Source organism: Glycine max, chromosome 13, assembly GCF_000004515.6.
Source record: "Glycine max cultivar Williams 82 chromosome 13, Glycine_max_v4.0, whole genome shotgun sequence".
NCBI lineage: Eukaryota > Viridiplantae > Streptophyta > Magnoliopsida > Fabales > Fabaceae > Glycine > Glycine max.
The window spans coordinates 12828974-12848940 of record NC_038249.2 but is presented as its reverse complement, the minus strand read 5'-3'; the positions used below and the strand labels follow the sequence as shown (position 1 = coordinate 12848940).

The 19967-nt window shown below is 31.2% G+C and overlaps 2 protein-coding genes and 1 pseudogene across 2 annotated transcripts; all 3 read left to right on the top strand.

Moving 5' to 3' along the window:
- Nucleotides 1-4299: 4299 nt before the first annotated feature.
- Nucleotides 4300-6460, top strand: LOC100781576 (metacaspase-1-like; annotated as a pseudogene).
- Nucleotides 6461-7832: 1372 nt separating this feature from the next.
- Nucleotides 7833-12556, top strand: LOC100782120 (metacaspase-3). The gene is made up of 6 exons (XM_003543869.5): nucleotides 7833-8099; nucleotides 8393-8725; nucleotides 9186-9525; nucleotides 9614-9719; nucleotides 9956-10150; nucleotides 12234-12556. The coding sequence occupies exons 1-6, from the start codon at nucleotides 7979-7981 to the stop codon at nucleotides 12300-12302; spliced, it is 1164 nt and encodes a 387-aa protein (XP_003543917.1). The 5' UTR covers nucleotides 7833-7978; the 3' UTR covers nucleotides 12303-12556.
- Nucleotides 12557-15531: 2975 nt separating this feature from the next.
- LOC100783197 (metacaspase-3) lies at nucleotides 15532-18244 on the top strand. The gene is made up of 5 exons (XM_003543871.4): nucleotides 15532-16048; nucleotides 16502-16838; nucleotides 17223-17340; nucleotides 17637-17834; nucleotides 17977-18244. The coding sequence occupies exons 1-5, from the start codon at nucleotides 15610-15612 to the stop codon at nucleotides 18034-18036; spliced, it is 1152 nt and encodes a 383-aa protein (XP_003543919.1). The 5' UTR covers nucleotides 15532-15609; the 3' UTR covers nucleotides 18037-18244.
- The last annotated feature ends 1723 nt before the right edge of the window (nucleotides 18245-19967 follow it).

The window sequence follows — 19967 nt, the reverse complement described above, 5'->3', positions numbered from 1 at the left end:
CCACAATGGTGTTCTATTTGAAGAAGATGGTGAGTAAGTTGAAGAAGACAGTAGAATCAACCTAATGTACTGAATTTTTGAAATTTTACTTCAATCTAATTTGTGGCTTGAAAATGACAAATTAATTAGTCCATCGAAAATTTGATGACAAATTAGTCCTATCAAGTCAGCACTCCATGTGACACTTTTTTCTCGTGACAATGCAGTCCTCAATGGTCACATCATTAGACTTCAAGGACCAAAGTAACATCAGGACTAATCTATTGGGATTTTTACACATTCGAGGACAAAAAATTAGTTTTCCATCTTTTTGGGACTCATGTTAGTGATTTATACTTTCAAGAACGAATTTGGATATTTACCCTTTTATGAATTAATGTTTGCCATTACATGCAGGGAACATTTTCATGATTTGTTTGGCCTTAGAAAACATAAAGAAACAGTAGAGCTTGTTGGTTAATTTAAAAATCGAGATAATACTGGATAAATCTGAAGTCGTGTATAACACTTTCAGATTGAATCAAATTTCGGGGTTCAACCGGATAAAATCAGAAGATTATAATTCAAGAGTTTTGTTTTGGTCTTATATGTTTTGTCACATGTTATGCTTTTTGAACAAGAATGATTATTTATGATCAAAGAACAGGTGATTTTTGGCGGTTGATGGAAGTTATTTCTTTTTAAAAATTGCCGTTGATGGAAGTTTTAGTAACTTCTATGTAACTTCCAACCGTTGATGGAAGTTTTAGTAACTTCCATGTAACTTCCAAAATTTTCCTAAACCGAACATCTCGTTATTACATTAAAACAAGCGTGCACTCTTATTTTAACATAATAAAGAGATCAATTACACTAAAATGTCCAACAAACCTCCCCCATTTTAGTGTAATTGTCGATCAAATCACCAAAGTCATAACATACAACAAACTACTGCATAGATGAAATATCGTGACGATTGAATTTCATCTTAGCAAATTACACATTTCAAATATTCGAATATCAGGGTGTCACTAAGGATTGAACCCTTTCTATTCATAATGAATACATGAAGATAATTTGCACAATAGTTTATAACATTACTCTTGCTCGACACTAATTTACTAGCCTGTGTCCCTATCCTTCATAAGCATATCAAAGCCAAGTCCCAGCTTCTTGAAGCGGCTAAACTTCATGCTTATATAGGTAGTCCTTTTCTTTCTTGCACCTGCAAATGCAATTTTTCAAAAGAACCATTGAGAAGTTATACTTCAACCTCCTTAACTTACAGAACTGAACACATTCCTTTTGGAATACTTTCGATGATGTGTTTCAATCTCTACATGTTAAGCTTTCCACATTGAATTCAACACCTAATGTCATATTAGATGGGAATTGGGTATCTTAACATAAGAGATTTCATATGGACTTTAATCCTAATCCCACAGCCGACCTTTTCACGAGATCTCTACTTAACCCTTTGGTTAAATGATCGGCCAAATTATGCTGAGTTCTCACAAACTCCACTGATATCACACCATGCATGATTAACTCCCGAATCATGTTGTGTCTAACACCCAAGGGTCTAGACTTCCCATTATACACTTGACTATGTGCCTTAGCCAAAGTTCATATGGGGTAACCTTATTCCTTTTGTTAGGAATTCAGTTCAACAAGTAACAGGCTTTCAACATAGTCTCACCCCAAAATCCTTCACTTAAACCCGAATAGGATAACATGGAATTCACCATTTCTTTCAAGGTTCTATTCTTCCTTTCGGATACACCATTCTGTTGTGGTGTATAAGGAGCTGTAGTTTGATGTATTATTCCAGTAGATTGAAAATAATCCGGATCATAATACTCACCTCCCATATCCGTACGAAGAGTTTTGATTAGCCCATTTTGATGAAGTTCTACCTCTTTCTTATAAATTTTAAATTTATCAAGAGCTTCATCTTTTGTATTTAATAAATATACATAACAATACCTTGATGCATCATCAATAAAAGTAACAAGATATTTTTTTTATGACCTAATGATGGAGTAGCATGCAAATCACACAAATCACTATGATTAAGGTCTAAGACTTTAGTCTCACTTTTAGCATCCTTAAAAGGTTTCCTAGTGATCTTGGTCAACATGCAAGTTTTTCATTTTTCAATGTTCATATCAAAAGGAGGAATCATACTTGTTTTTGACATATCTTTTAATCTTTTGTAATGAACATGTCCTAATCTAGCATGCCAAATTTCTGATTTTGTCATATTAGTTATAGAACTACACGAGGCCATACAAACAGATTCATGAACAAAAGGAACATCAATGTTTAATTTAAACATTCCATTACAACGATAACCAAATCTGCCAAACGAACCATGTCTTGACAAGATGTACTTGTCACTTTCAAGTACTTGCTTGAAACCATAATTATTTAAAACCATACCAGACAATAAGTTCTTACGAATACCAGGTACAAATAAGACATTATCCAAATACAAACTTTTTCCGGAAGTAAAAACTAAATTCACACAACCTAATCCTAGGATTGGTTCAGTTGCACAATAGAGCCATCATCGATTGGTCTAAATTCCTTGAACCAACGACAATCTTTGCACACATGGCTTGTTGCTCCCGAATCAAACCACCAAGCAACGTCATCATCCTTGTTGCTTTTCAGGATCATTAGACCCACTTGGACCAGCCTTGTTCTTTCCTTTGAACACCCGGCAATCTCTCTTTAAATGACTAGGTTTCCCACACTTCCAACATGACAATTTTGTCTGTTTGTTTGGACCTTTGTTCTTATTTCCTTGAAATTTGCGTTTGTTACCTTTAGCATTATAATTTTGCTTAACTGTTCCGCTTTCCTCTACCATATTAACGGAAGAGGAACCTGCTACATTTTTATCATTGATTTTGTCAATTTCCTGAGCCCTCAGCGACTCCTCAATCATGAAATGACTACCGAGTTGAACCAGAGTCAACTCTTCCTTCTTATGTTTCAAGGTATGCTTGAAGTCTTTCCAAGAAGAAGGCAGTTTATCAATTATAGATGAAACTGCAATGGATTCATCCATTTTCAAATCATGTTGAGTAAACTGACCCAAAATTCGTAGCAGTTCATTACATTGTTCCATAACAGGCCTCGAATCAATCATTTTATAATTAAAGAAATTACTAACTAAGAATTTGTTACTTGAAGCATCTTTTGCCATATACTTGGATTCAAGAGAGTCCCATAATTCCTTAGCAGACTCAACATTTTGATAAATATCAAAGAGAGAGTCAGACATACCGTTCAGAATGTGTCCACGACAAATGTAATCGTCGTTCTCCCATTTCGAACGCTTCCTTGTTTGATCCAGAGTTTCATCTTCCATAAACACCGGCATCGGTGTACTCAGCACATACACCACATTCAATGTTGTTAAGAGAAAGTGCATCTTCTTCTGCCATCTTCTGAAATCTTGCCCTTCAAACTTGTCCAACTTCGCAAACTTGCTTGTCATCTTCGAATTATCGTTCGTCATCTCGAAAGATTTGATTCAATCTTTTGTTGGTTAATTTAAAAATCGAGATAATACTGGATAAATCTGAAGTCGTGTATAACACTTTCAGATTGAATCAAATTTCGGGGTTCAACCAAAATTGTTCAATCGGATAAAATCAGAAGATTATAATTCAAGAGTTTTGTTTTGGTCTTATATGTTTTATCACATGTTATGCTTTCTGAATCAGAATGATTATTTATGATCAAAGAACAGGTGGTTTTTGGCGGTTGATGAAAGTTATTTCTTTTTAAAAACTGCCGTTGATGGAAGTTTTAGTAACTTCTATGTAACTTCCAACCGTTGATGGAAGTTTTAGTAACTTTCATGTAACTTCCAAAATTTGCCTAAACCGAACATCTCGTTATTACATTAAAACAAGCATGCACTCTTATTTTAGCATAATAAAGAGATCAATTACACTAAAATGTCCAACAGAGCTTGCAGCTGAATCTCCACAAGGAATCCTTTGAGCTCCCGACACAGTTGCCAAATCTCAGGTTCTTGATAAGACGAAGTAGCTACCTGAGAATTTTCTCTTGCTTTTTCTGTTACCTCAATTACAGATTCTTTTTTGGTTGGTTATTATTTGCCTTAAGGTGATGTCCTTCTGTTTGGCCAATTTGATTGTGATGTTTAAAATGTCATTATCTGCTTTATGTGGCAAATTGTTGATGTGTAAGCTGAGCAGACTCCTTCGTTGTTGGAATATTTATTGTGAAATGTAGTATTCTATTAAATTTTACAAGTATGCTCCCTTGTAGATTAATACAATGGTTCCGTTTGTCAAATGGTTGTTGGGTTTTCTGAGAGGAGGGAGTTTGACAAAATTCTATTCTACTCTAAACAGATGTATGTACTTATATTACCAGTATGCTTTGTACTTTTCACAATTTTACAGTCTTGGTAGTGTACCAGTCTGTCTAATTTATAATAGGATTAGAAACTTTTGTTGATGAGCTAATATTTTTCTGTTCTTTTATTAATGAATCAAGAATCGACTTTCTTATGCTTCCCTTAGTTTATTATTCTCCTCGATGTTTCTGTTTCTGCTTCAACTTGATCAAAGGAACCATTAATGATATTAGTAACATGAAGGAACTGCTCATCAAGAATTTTAAGTTTCCAAAGGAGTGCATACGTGTCCTCTCAGGTATCTCTAGAAATTTATGATCTGTTTCTGTTCATTTGGGTTTCACTTATTGAGTTATTCTCTATCTTTCTAGTTTGTATTAATTCTTAACAAAGTAAAATTAAAAGCTCGTAAATATAGTAATTTGACACTTTAGAAGGAACACTATATTTCTTAGACTATACTATAGAATTTGATTGAAAATTTAGTTAACAATAAATTTGAAAGGCTTATTAATAGGAATGCAATTATTAATATTTAATATAGTTGTTGTATCACTAAATTGTTCCTTGACAAGTATCTAATGGACTTGTCTAACTTATCCAAAGTAAAAATGGTTAAATAATTTCAATATCACATGTGATTGGTGTAATTCTCTTACAACTTTAAGATGATTGATTGCAGGTATTAATTGAAACAATAAACTATGATAAGATTGTTTAACACCATTTTTGTTTAGAGTAAGTTAGACAACCTCGTATCTGATACTTGTTTTCAGTTATATGCATGTTCTAACATCCTCAATAATAATGTGCCACAAACTTTTCTCATTCCAAGACTAAAATGAATTGTAGAACAAGAGCAGAATGCCAATTTAATACCAACGAAACACAACAAGTTGGAGTCCTTAAAGTGGCTGGTGAAGGACTGTCAGCCAGGAGATTCATTTGTCTTTTACTTCTCGGGACACGGTTTGCAACAGCCAGATTTCAAAGAAGACAAAATTGATGGGTTTGATGAGACTCTTTGTCCTGTTGATTTTTTGGGAGAAGGAATGATCATTGACAATGAAATAAATTCTATCATAGTGTGGCCACTGAAGGAAGGTGTCACACTTCATGCTATTGTTGACGCTTGTCATAGTGGAACAATTCTTGATCTTTTGTTTGTTTATAAACATGAAAGATAAGTGCACTTTTTGTGGTTTGTTGCTATTTAATTTTCTGTTTGCATTACCTTAAACAATTTTGAATCTGCCTATTGTATGCTTGCAGTGGCATTTGGGAGGATAACAAGTCCCCTTCAAAAGAACCTATCAGAAACATACAAGTGGTGGATTGGCAATTTGTCTTAGTGGTTGTGAAGATAGTCAGACAGCTGCTGATAGCTCAGTAAGAATTAATCTTTGGAGTTTTTTTCTTTGACAATGCAATAATGTAGTTCAATAGATACTTGCACCTCATGGTGGGTTTTGACCAACCTACGTAGGTTTTTGGTGGAAAGGGAATGAATATGGTGTACTGACTTATCATTTCACAAAAACAATCAGAGAATACTCTGGAATAACTTATGGGGGTCCCCTAGAAAAGATGCATGACGAAATTAAAAAGATTAACCGAAGCAGATGCAATAACCGCATATTGCAACATATCTTAATCGTAAAATTGAACAGGTTGGATCCCATCACCATTTATTGTCACTATAAAATTTCTAAAGTTATATATATACATCACCATTTTCTTTTTTCATTTTCTAAAGCGAAAAATCCATGTATATATCATTTACCATATGGATTTTGTCCCCTACAAATACTATTTGGATTACGTGAGAGGAGTTACATGTTACCTACACGAGGTTCATCAAGCATATCTCATACATAATCTTTTTCTCCATCAATTGTGATTTATCATATCTCTAGACAATCCAATTATTTTTATATATACAGTGCACGCCATAAATTAATTAGCAGTTCAAGATATAGTTTTTCAACTTTTCATGATGAAACTGAATACACATTGCAGGATCCTCTTTTATCATCATCAGAGAAATTTGATGTTTCTACGACAATGTTCACATTGTGAGAATGTGAGTTCGAAAATACAATCTTGCTATGAGTGATTTAGCCGAATAATTATTTAATTATTTTAAAAAAATATCCCTAAAGAGTGATTTAGCCGAATAATCTATATTTATTTATATAAAAATTGTCTAGAAAGTTATCATGACAATTTTCTTTCTTTCTTTTTGCACTTTGTGATTTTTTAATAAAAAATTATATAAAAATTTTCGAGAAAGTTGGGTACATGTAACCAAGGACGGAACTAGGTTGATTGAAAAGGGCAGCTGCCCCCTATTGCACAAAATATACTCATTATTTACATCAAATATCATATTTTTGCCATTCCTTTGTTTCTCTTGCCCTCTACTAAATTCCCATCTTCACCCACAAGGCTCCATAATTTTATGTTTAAGTAGAAAGGATTTTTTTATTATTTAGATTGCTTTTTAAATAATTTATAGATATTTTAGTTTACGTTAACATTTTTCTGTTACATTATTTTTGTTAAGAATCTAATTTGCATTGCTTTAATTTATTTATGTGAATAATTTAATTTATTATTTACTTTTAACTAAGAATTTACAATATTTTAAATTTGGGAGATAAATTAATTTTTATACTGAAATCAAAGTATGACAATTCATAAAACTCTTTCTTCATCCTCTAAGCAAAAAGAAGTCAATAGTTTTGATCCATCTCATCCTATTCTTGTGTCACAAATTTAAAAAATTTCACCACTGGCTTGTATTTCTTGTATTAAAAAAGAAGCCAATAAATTTATTGTTATTATATTAAATTAATTTTTAGATAACAATTAATAATAAAATTTCATTATTATTAATTTTGTTTATATGTTAATTTTTGCTCGCTTGACAAGTTTTCCTGATTCCGCCCCAGTATGTCACCATGATAATTTTTTTCTTTTACATTTTCTTTCTCTTTGCATTTTGTGATTTTTTTAGTAAAAAAATTGAGTTGCTTTTTTACTGACTGTGCAAGGCACATGTCAGTATTCTAGATTTGGATTCCCTACATAGGGAGAAGAAGAGAGAAAATACATAGGGAGAAGAAGAGAGAAAATAAAAAAGTGAAGTTAAATGATAGAGAGATAAAGGAGAGATGGAGAGATGAATATGTAGAGAGGGCCGGGGCTGCAGAGAGAATCCAAATTCTCCTTCTATCTGGAGTCCCTCCTACTCCAAAATAGTCCCTTACCCTATCAAGGTGCTTACGAAAGCCACATTTTATTATTGGTTCCTAATTCCCGATTCTTTAATTTATCTAGGGTAAAGTCCCTTCGACAGATAAACAAGAAAGACATATATTCATTCCCCAAAAGAAATAATTGGAATCCTATTGGATCTGCATTTTCCTCTCTAAATAGATAGCAGAAGCTGAACTTCATAGACGAATTTGAAAAAGTAGTCACCCCACCGTTTCCTTTGCGTTCATAATTAATTTCCAATACCCAATTCATTATTCATTCAGAGGCCTCACCATTCTGCAATATATTAATTGCTTCTAACAGATACTGAAACAAATGGCAAGTAGACAAGTAAGATGTAACCAGTGTGGATCACTATTAATGGTTTCAGCAGAGACTCGTGTCGTTGAGTGCACAGTGTGCCATGGCATGACCCAGATTCGACCCTCCATTACAGGTCAGTGACGGAACTATGCTTGTTTGAGAGTAGATAAATGTATCCCACATTTTTAATAAACTCATGAATTTTTTTAAAATTTTATATTTTATATGTTTGAACATTGAATTATTATCATATTAAGATAAATAAATACATTCTCTTATTTTAATAAAATTAAACATATTTATCTTGAAATTTTATATTTTATAATTTTTATTTTTATGTGTTTGAATCCTTTTTTTTTTATGTATTAAATTAATTTTTAAAATAGTGTATTCCCACCTCATGTCTTACATCGGCCACTGGCACAGGTGCATGGAGTGAAGTAGTCTACAACTCCTTTCATCAGTTTGGAGGTCGTCTCAGAAGCTTTGCAAATACCATAATGCCTGGTTCTGGTTCAGTTAACAATAGCAATCCGCGGGGTTATTATGGGACACCTCAAATTGCGTATTATCCTCCACCTCCTCAGTCACTAAGGCCATCATACAATGCATATGGCCCAAAGCGGGCTGTGCTATGTGGAATTTGCTATCATGGGAAGGATAACCAGCTAAACGGCACCGTGAATGATGTTAAAAACATGAATATCTTTCTGGTTAAGGAGTGTGGGTTTCCTAGGGAATCCATTCTCATTCTCACAGGTGTTGTTTCCATATACTTTCTTATGATGTTAACATTTAGAATCAAATAGTATATGTTTAGTTATTCAATATTTCTATGCTGTCTATCTTTATATTTTTTAATCTGTGTCCCTGTGTATCTTTATATATATATATGAGCTAAAACGAGCTTAAAAATATACGTGTAGATACTAAAATGAATATTTTTTAGATATATAAGGACTAAAATATGTTGATACAGAGATCATATAATTAATTAAATCAAATAAATATCTATATCTGTATTTGTGATTATGGGTTGACAAGTAAGGAATTGAGGATAGATCAATTAAAAATATATTCTTATTTTTTTTTTTACTTCACACATATTTTTCCATTGATTCTGTGTCGCATTCGAATTTGATGGTTTTAGAATATGTTTTGTAACCATAACCACAAAACACTTTACACATCTGAACATTCAGAATGAACCTACTCGCAGATGATATGGAGGAGAGAAACCCACAAAAATTCCCGACGAAATATAACATTCTGAAGGCCATGAGGTGGCTAATTGAGGGTAGCCAGTCGGGGGATTCATTGGTGTTCCAGTTCTCAGGACATGGTTGTCAGGAACTGGATACGAATGGGGATTTCGATGAGCTTGATGAGCGTGACGAAGCAATATGTCCGGTTGATTGGGAAAAGCAGGGAATTATACTCGATGATGATATTAATGCTGCAATTGTTAGGCCACTACCATACGGTGCTAAACTTCATGCCATTATTGATTCATGCAATAGTGGCACTGTCCTTGATTTAGCTTATGTGTGGAGCCAGAGGTCAATTTAGGATTAATTAATGCTTGTTTCATGAACAGTAAATATGTATCATACTCTTTAATGTTTTTCTAGTGTAATAACGTAACAGGGACACATGGGATTATCAATATGGAGGTCCTGATAAAGACACAAGTGGAGGGCTAGCAATTTGCATTTCAGGTTGTGGCGATTATCAATCGTCCAAAGAAATCCCTGTATGCAATATTTTTTCCCGCTTAATTGTAATTACCATGTGAATTTCTTTCATATAACTGTGTGGAGATAATTAAATATAGGTTCAAATATAGGCTATAATTATATATAATTTATAAGGATTAAAAATAAAAAAATATTTTATAAGGGTAAAAAAAACTACAAATTAAACACTAAAAAAAATATATTTAATCCATAAATATATTCATGCATGAATTCATATGGGTTGGTTGTGTAGGTCTTAAGTGGTGGTGGCGGCGGCAATGCGGTCACTGGCGTTTTTACTTATAGTTTCATCTATACCATGCTAAATGAACCAGCTGGACTAAGTTATGGTGGCTTGCTCAGTTCCATGCGTTCAACCATCCGTGGGATGCTAAATAACCCAAATGCTTCGCTGTTTAATACAGATTTTACCTTGGCCCCAAGACAGGTATTACTCTCTTTCACAGACACATTAATACAAGATTAAAACAAATTTTTTCTCCTTTATTTTTATTTTAGGCTTTTATTTCATCTTTTAAGTTTTAAAAATTTCACTTGTAACATCAATGTTAGACTGTGACACTAATAGTGTGTTTGGATGGAGCAAAAGTAATTCATTTTTTCAAGAAATTTAAAATGATTCACGATAAAATAGTTTGTTTGGATAGAATACTTGAAAAGAGATTTTATTTTTGATATTTTTATAAATGATTTTGATTGATTAAAACACTGAGATTTCAAATTCTCTAAAAAAATATAGAATTTAAAATTCTTTTTTCAAAGATGTTCACTCTAACTCACATTCTTACTCGCAACTATTTCTCGCTCAACACTCGCAACTATGGGTGACCAATGTTTTTACAGCCAACATCGACATAAGTTGTTTTTCACTGACGTTAGCCGAGGTTTTTTCGGTCAGAATTTTTTTGTATGATGTCAATCAAAGTTATTTTTTATCGATATTGGCTAAGATTTTTTTAGATGATGTTGGTTAGGGTTATTTTCTCACTGACGTTATTCATGAGAATTTTTTGTTGACGTCGGTTGAGGATTTTTTTGGTCGTTGTCATTCAGGTTTTTTCAGTTGATGTTGACTAACGATTTTTTTGATCGACGTTAGCTAGATTTTTTCTACTGACATCGATCATGGCTAACTTTTGAGTAGACACCTGCTAGGGGTTTTCAGCCGACGTCAACTAGGTTTTTCCAGCCAACATTAGCCAAAACTATTTTTTAGCCAATATCGACTATGATTATTTTTCAGCCGATGTTAGTTAGGATGTTTTGGCTTATGTCAACTAGATTTTCTTAGTCAACATCGGTTAGAATTTTTTTTACCGACATCGACTAGGGTTTTCTGGCTGACATCAGTCAGAGCTATTTCTTAACCACATTAGTTATGTTTTTTGGTTTATATTGGCTAGAGTTTTTTCTGTTAACACCAGCTAGGTAGTTTTTACCGACATCGGGTATGACTATTTTTAGTCGACATCGACTAGGTTCTTACGGTCGACATCCACTAGAATTTTTTTAGTCAACATCGGTCAGAGCTATTTTTTAGCCAACATCAGCCAAGGTTATTTTATAGCAGATGTTGGGTAGGGTTTTTTGTCTGACATTAGTCAGGACTATTTTTTAGCCAACTTCGACTAGGGATTTTTCGATCATCGTTGACCAATGATGTTTTTAGGCTGACATCGTGTAGGTTTTATTGGTCGACATCAACCCAACTATTTTTTAGCTGATATTGGGTATATTTTTTTGTCAACGTCTGTCGGCTGAAAAATAGACTCAATCAACGTTAGTTAAAAAATAGCCCCGGCTGACATCAGTTAGCAAATATTTTCGACATACTTTGACAAAAAAAACTCTATTTGATGTCGACCAAAAAATAGTCTTAGTTAATGTCGGTTTTAAAACATAACTGGTTGTGGTTAGGCAAAACAACCATAGTTAAAATTATCAATATTTTGTATTTTTAAATAATTAAAAATTGAAAAATATTTTTTAATTAATATTTCAAAATTAGATTTTGTTTGTTTTTTATAAAGTTTAGTATTAAAATTTTATCTATTTAAAATATAATTGAAACTTTACATATGGAAAAAATTGAATTCTCCTATCCAAATAAAGAATTTAAAATTGAAAAAATTTGAATTGATTTATCCAAACAAAGTATTTAAAAAAGGAAGAAAATTAAAATCAAAACAATTCAAATTTTAAACATTTCAAATTCCTTTGAAATTTTTTAATTCCTAATTCAAACACAATGTAAAAGAATCAATTTTACCTAACCTGATATATGTGTTATAGTTTATCACGTGTTGACAAGAAGAAGAATCGAATTCAACTAACAGAAAAACTTTAAGGGGCTGGAGTAAAAAATAATTCAACTAAACTAAAACCTAAAATATAAATAAGAGATAGGAATTTTATTTTAACATAATATAAAATACGAGGCTCATAAGCTTCATATTGGAATACTTACTATAATGTATGACGATGTTAGTATTATAAATGTCTTGGAACAGGATTTGCAGAAGCCACAACTATCCTCTTCCATGGAGTTTGACGTGTATACAGCCCGGGTTGAACTGTGATGGTAAATTCTCGTCAGAAAATAATTATGGAGATTATAACAGTGTAGACAGTTGACAGAGATTAAAGATGTACTACTATTCGAAATAAATTAAACGAGTTATTGGAGATTCGTAACATCTAAGATTCAGAAATTTATGGTATATCTTAACATGTAAAATAATGAACATGTTGCATGCTGCTAGCGTTCTAATTACATTTGAATTAACAATGTCCAGTGTTATATCTGTAATGAAAATTTTTTAAGTGTGGGAAATCTAGTTCATTTTCGATGGCTTTTATTTCAATGGAAAAGATTAATAACAGGGTGAAGGAACCATAAAGGGTTAAGTATACACCTAAAGAAAACCATTTCGATCAACTAGTTTCGATGTAATCTTGTATACTTTGAAGGGTATTATTTTGATGAAGATGATTTCGATAGTATTGTGATACAAATGGAGAAAGAAGCACTCATATGGAAGGACAAATTCGAATTCAAAAGAAACAGTTATAATAGTAGTTTCTTCGAAAAGGAATAAGATGAAACAAGTAAAGTCACTAGATGCAGGAAAGTAGTAAACTGTTATTAATATTAGGAGTCTGAGTAAAGACCTTTCACAATCATTTTTGTTGAATTAAATTATTACCACTCAAATCTTCAAACATCAATATTTTCGACTTAAAGGTTACCGTATAAATATTCATCCTACTTTTAATAAATTATTGCTTGTTTTATTTACTTTTATGCATCTTTTTAAATTCTTTATTTTTTTAATCTTCATTTTTTTTTTCTAAATTTTACTTTTATCCTATCTCCTTTGCGTGTTATTATCGAATTCATTAAATATTACATGGTTAAAATTATTATTGAAAACTACTATTAGAAAAATATTATTATCGAAAACTATTATTACAAAAATTACTTTATTAACTACTCTTATATAGAAAGAACTACTACTGGTATTAATGGACATTATTATCGAAATTATTATCCTTATCTTCGTCAATCATTAAAAGATTTTTTTAGGTTGAAAACTATAATTTCTTATTAAATGAAAAAGAATTTATAATTAAAAATGAATTTTATGTCTCATACTTAAATATTTATTTGTTAATAAAATTATTAGTGAAACTTATTTAATTTCTTGATAGGTATAAATTTTTTTTGAAAACTATTTATAATTTTTACCATTAACACCTAATTAATGATATCAAACTTTAGGAATGTTCCTAAAGAGCATCGTGTTTAATTTCATATAAATATACGTGCTTTAAAAAGAATATCTATACTGATTCTTTAAAAAGAATATCTAAGGTTAATATAATACTCATTATAAAAACTTTACTTATTTATTCAATTTTCCTAATGATTAATACTAAAACACTTTACCAATCATAGCCTAATTTATTTAGTCCTTTTTAGTTAATTACTTTAATCTAACTTTTACAAATTCATCTTAACCTTTACTAAAGTGATAAAAAAAACAAATTCTTGTGTATTAGATAGGACATTCGGCCATCACCAAATTCTTCCCCAAAATTTCATTTCATTTCCTATTTACCCATCAAGCATTCTAATTACATTTAATTAGGCATTTTTAAGCTTGCCACTCAACCTCTTAACAATTTGAAATCCCTCTCTCACTATTCCCTTAGTCAAACTATGCCTATGTAAGATTTCAGCAGTAATTTTTTTTATTCTACTTAATTCAAGTCTTAATTTAAAAAGAATATAATTTGGTTTTTCCTAATTCTATCATTTTAGGTATTATATATGATTCATCATTCATGTTTCAAACTTCATTATTCTAACACTTTAGAGTTCTAACATTCAGCATATATAAATATGAGTGAAAATTAAACAATATTAATTACCCACAAATCGTCACCCTTTGGGAAGGATACCCCAAGAACTTATATGAAGGACAAACCCATACAGACTGAACACATGCATACGAACCCATAGAAACTGAAGCCGGATTTGGAGGCATCGCAAACAAAATGCTGTTATAGAATTCATTTACTCACTGAAATTACTATATATAGGACACCAAACAAAAACACTTCCATCAAATTAAATACAATTAATTTCAAGTTTAATTTGATCATCAATATATTTTTATTCATCGATGTCACAAATCACAGTAATTGGAATATTGAGAGTCATAATTTAAGTGAATTAAACATAAGAGTTTGAATAATAAGGAAGTCATGTTGGAATTCTTCCACTAACATAATATATCAACAGTCAACATTTGTCGATACATAAAATTTAAAATATTTTTAATTTGATATTCATTTCTTATATATTGGTAAAACCAATGTGGGAAGGTTATATAAGCAACTAGGACAATGATAGAAAATTTTCTAATTGTTAATAAAGGTTGATCCAATTCATAAAAAATAAATTAATATCTCATAATGGTGTAGATTTGATTCTTGCAATCGATATGAGAATTTTATTGATAGATAATCTGTAAATATATCTATAAATGTTTGGTAAGTCTTGAAATTTATCTAAGTGAATTCATGGAATCCAACTCATTTAATTTTCTCTTCATAAAAAAAGAAACTTTCTTGTCCTCCAGAACAAGGCACGTCCAAACCAATTCTCTACTATATTTATTTACCTACAATTATCTAGCTAGTAATTTCAATGATGAGCAAATGGATTCTATCAAGAAAACTAGTTCTTGGTCGTAAAGGAGGACCTCCATATTTAAATAATGGCCTGGGCTTCCATGCAGTGAAAAGAATGAAAAACCATTGAACTAGTTCCACAGTACAAAAATCGCAGGAATATGCTCGTATTCTTGTCTATGTATCATCATCATATATATATATTGCAACAAACTCCCTCTTTAAATAAATTTCTATGTAATCTCTTATAAAAGAAGAAAATAGAAAAGAATTAAATTTTTTATATATGTTAAAATCAATTTATACGCCTCAGGGGAGAAATTAGACAAAAAAAATTCTAATAAAAAGATTAATCGATGTTCTTCTCATTTTATTTTCTTATAAGTGTTTATGAAAAAAATGTATTTAACTAGTGGATACGATCGAGCAAATTAGAAAGCCACATTTGATTGGTTCCTTATTCCTGATTCTTTATTTATCAACGGTAATGTCCACTCGGCAGAAAAACAAGCAAGTCAATATATTCACTCTCCACTAGAAAAGGAATTAGAATCCTATTCTGCGTTGTCCTCTCCAAGTAGATGGCGGAAGCTGAATTTCATTGACACATTTGAAAAGAGTCACCACACACATTTAAAAATACCCTTTCGCTCATTCTCAGGCCTCACCATTAGCTTCTAACAGAATATGGCTAGTAGACAAGAAAGATGTAACCAGTGTGGAATACTATTAATGGTTCCACCAGAGGTTCATGTCTTTGAGTGTGCAGTGTGCCATGGCATCACCCAGATTCGACCTACCGCGGGTCCATGGAGTCAAGCCTACAACTCCTTTCATCACTTGGCAGGTCGTTTTAGAGGCTTTGTAAATACCATGATGACTAGTTCGGTTAACAGCAATCCCAGTTATTATGGGACAACTCATGAATTTGGTTATTATCCTCAGCCTCCTCAGTCACTAAGGCCATCATACCATGTATATGGCTCAAAGAGGGCTGTGCTATGTGGAATCCGCTACCATGGAAAGAGTTACAGACTAAAAGGCTCCGTGAATGATGTAAAATGCATGAAATACTTTTTGATTAAGGAGTTTGGGTTTCCCAGTGCCTCCATTCTCATGCTCACAGGTGTTCCCATATGCTTTCTTATGATATTAACATTTAGAAATAAATTGATTTAATTTCTATATCTATTCAAGGTTATATATATATATATATATATTTTAATTAGTATTAGTTTCTGTCATTCAAAATTATAGAGACTAAAATAAATGAAAATGTATATTTATAAGAATTAAAACGAGTTGAAAAGTATATCTTTAAAAATTAAAATGAGTAAGCTTTAAGTGTAGTAACTAAAACATAAAGATTGACTAGCTAAGTATATGAACTAAATGATTGATTAAATCAAATAAATATATATATCTATATTTGTTGTGATCATGGGCTGCAAGTAAGGATTGAGGGTAGATAATGGTAAATATATTCTTATTCTTTTACTTTACAAATCTCCTAAAGCACGATGTAAGATGCTACAATTTTCATGCCATATCTGAACATTCAGAACCTACGTACCCGCAGATGATAGAGAGGAGAGAAACCAGCTAAGAATCCCAACGAAATATAACATTCAAATGGCCATGAGGTGGCTGATTGAGGGTAGCCAATCAGGGGATTCATTGGTGTTCCACTTCTCAGGACATGGTACACAGGAAATGAATATGTATGGAGATGAGATTGATGGGTTTGACGAAGCAATATGTCCTGTTGATTATGAAGAGCAGGGAAAGATACTCGATGATGAGATTAATGCAGCAATTGTTAGGCCACTACCACGTGGTGCTAAACTCCATGCCATTATTGATGCATGCTATAGTGGGACTGTTCTTGATTTAGCCTTTGTGTGCAAGATGAATAGGTCAGTTTGGGAATGCTTGCTTTGTTAACAATGAACACCTCTTTAATTTGCCTATTCTTTTTTAATTAAATTACTAAGTTGGTTCTTGAACTATTTAGAAATTTTCAAGCAGTTTAACTTAAATTTTTTGTTAATTGAATTTTCTCTCCTGTAAATATATATTTTTTTCAATTGGGTCTTTAGGTTTCTGAAAACAATCATAAATTGTCATTTTTATACGATTTCAAATTATCATAAACTAATGCTAGGGATATATATTTTTTTTTAGTTTAGATTGAGACTCAATTAAAAAAATAAGTTTAAAACTTGAAAATTTTCAAAGTTTAGGACCAACTAAATATTTTAACTTTTTTTGAATTGAATCTGTTTCTTCTGTAATAACAGGGAAGGCTATTACACATGGGAAGATCAAAGATGTCCCAGAACTGATAAAGGTACCAGAGGAGGGCTAGCAATTTGTATTTCAGCTTGTGAGGATGGTCAAACCTCCATAGATACCTCTGTATGTAATGTTTTTTCAAGTAATGATATGCAAATAATTTTTAATTTAAACACTTAATTAACATCTTTTAATTCTTTTTATCTTTCTCTTCTTACCACATCATAAATCCTATCATACTTGTCATTTTTTTTCTCTTTTTTTAACTCTCTTTCTAAGTGTTAGAAAATACATTGAATGTCTATCAAACATTTTTCTATTTTTTCCCGTTGTATTTACCATGTAAAGTTCTTACATATAACTGTGTGGAGATAATTAAAGATTCATGCATGAATTCATGTGTTGGTTTGTGCATGTAGGCCTTAAGTGGCAATGAAGCTACCGGTGCCTTGACTTATAGTTTCATCCAAACCGTGCAAAATGAACCTGGACTAAGTTACGGTCGCTTGCTCAGTGCTATGCGTTCAACCATCCGTGGGACGAAAACAGGCATAGTGCAACTAAATGGTCCAATTGCTTCGTTGTTGAATAGACTTCTTGGCCTCGACCTCAGACAGGTATTACTACTTTCTCTCTTTCACACACAGTCACACACATACATTAATATAAAATACTTGACAAATAAGCTTCATATTGGAATATCCTTAATTACCAATGTATGAAGTTGGTAATATACATGGTTTGGAATTGAATTTGCAGGAGCCACAACTATCGTCCTCCGAGATGTTTGACGTGTATACAAAGCGGTTTGTACTATGATAATGGTAAATTCTATCTCATCAGAAAATTAGGAATTGTGAGATTATAACCGTGTAGAGTGTGCCCGGAGATTAAATGTGCAACATTGGAAATAAATTAAACGAAGTATAGGAGATTTGCAACATCTAAAGTTAAGGATCAGAAATATTTTTGTTTTTTTTTTTAACATGGGAAATGGCCACTCAACTTAATTTAAGTCGTTTGTCAATTTGGATGTCGAAGTATATATATATATATATATATATATATATATATATATATATATATATATATATATATATATATATATTCCCTGATTAATTTATTAGATATGTGTAAAGATTTTCATTTCCTTTTCTTTGGTAAAGAGAAATGAAAGGGTGAAAGAGAAAAAAAAAGATTGAAAAAGAATAAAAAATAAAGTTATTTGATTGAAATGAAAGAGAGTATAAAAGAGATGAAATATTTTGTTATTTGTGAAAATAAAAAATAATGTTAGATGATTCATAATAATTCGCACACCTTACTTAATCAAATAAACTAGATCCAAAGAAGATGAAAGATTTGGATTAAAGTAGTAGGTAAATAATAAAAAAAAATAAAGATTCAACAAATGTTTATTTTATTCTCATTATTCATGCATGTTTTCTTTTGTTTCAGGACATTTTTTTTCCTTGAATGATGTTAGTTGATTATGAAAATTGTATAATTAATTATGCAACTTTATCTAATCACTTTATAACTATGTTATAAGGATAATTAATTATATTACAAACCCGAGACAAACTCTCCAATTTGGTTAATGTAATGGATATATATATGCCTAGAGAATAATCAATTATGTAGCCAACACAAAGGTCTACCAGATTTTTGGAAATAATCTGAAAAAGATGAAACTTTTTTCTCACCTACAGCTAGATTTTCACCCCTTTCATCTCATTTGGGGGTGACAATTTTACCTCATGGGATCTACAATTTTTTCAAAAATTACAACACACATTCACACCAAACAAACATCCATCTCACAACTTTTATTCCTAAAACACCTGAACTCAATTGCATCTCATATTCACTCCTTTAAACAAAACACACCCTTAATTTTTTCTTATTTAACTTTTGAAAAAATAAACATCACTCTCCCTAAAGTGTGTATTACTTTCATTTCATTTATTTTTTCAAATGCTTATCACAGGAGGAAATTTAAAAAAATGGAAAGAAAAAAATGAATAAAATTCATTCCCATTAAATGCATCGTCAAATTTGATCTTTGCTGTCAATTTTAGTGATAGATATCACTTCGTACTTTTTGTAGTAGTGACGTCACTTCATACATCTCTTTTATTAGCCGGCATAATTGTGGGGTAAAAAAAACTAAGACGGAGAAGAAATAAATATATGGGAAATTAAAATATTTGAGCTAGACTTATTAGTTATTTTAAGTTCATTTTTCATTTATTACGATTTGAACCTAAGAGACTTTTTTCAAATATCTAACAAATACTTATAATTTTTTTTCTATTTTTCTTTTTTCATGTTACATCATAATAATGTATTAAGATATACTTTTCTCCCTTTATATATTTCGTTTAATCTTACATTGAATTCCCACGTATACTTTTCCTTTATCCATTTAGGGAGGTGGTTGTTGGCGTTTAGTTCTTCATGAATGAGTTTGATCTGCTAACATCATATGCAATCATTCTAAATCAAAATAAAACTATGTCATGTTAAAGTGGTATGTTATGTTTAAGTAATTATGTTATGTAATTTATAAAATTTATATATATATATATATATATATATATATATATATATATATATATATATATATATACCAATTTTATTAAGAAGGATCTCAAATTAATAATAAAAAATAAAAAAATATTATGTTTTTATCTTTAAAACAATATTTAAGTGGTCATATGTAATTTATAAATTTATGTTCAATACAT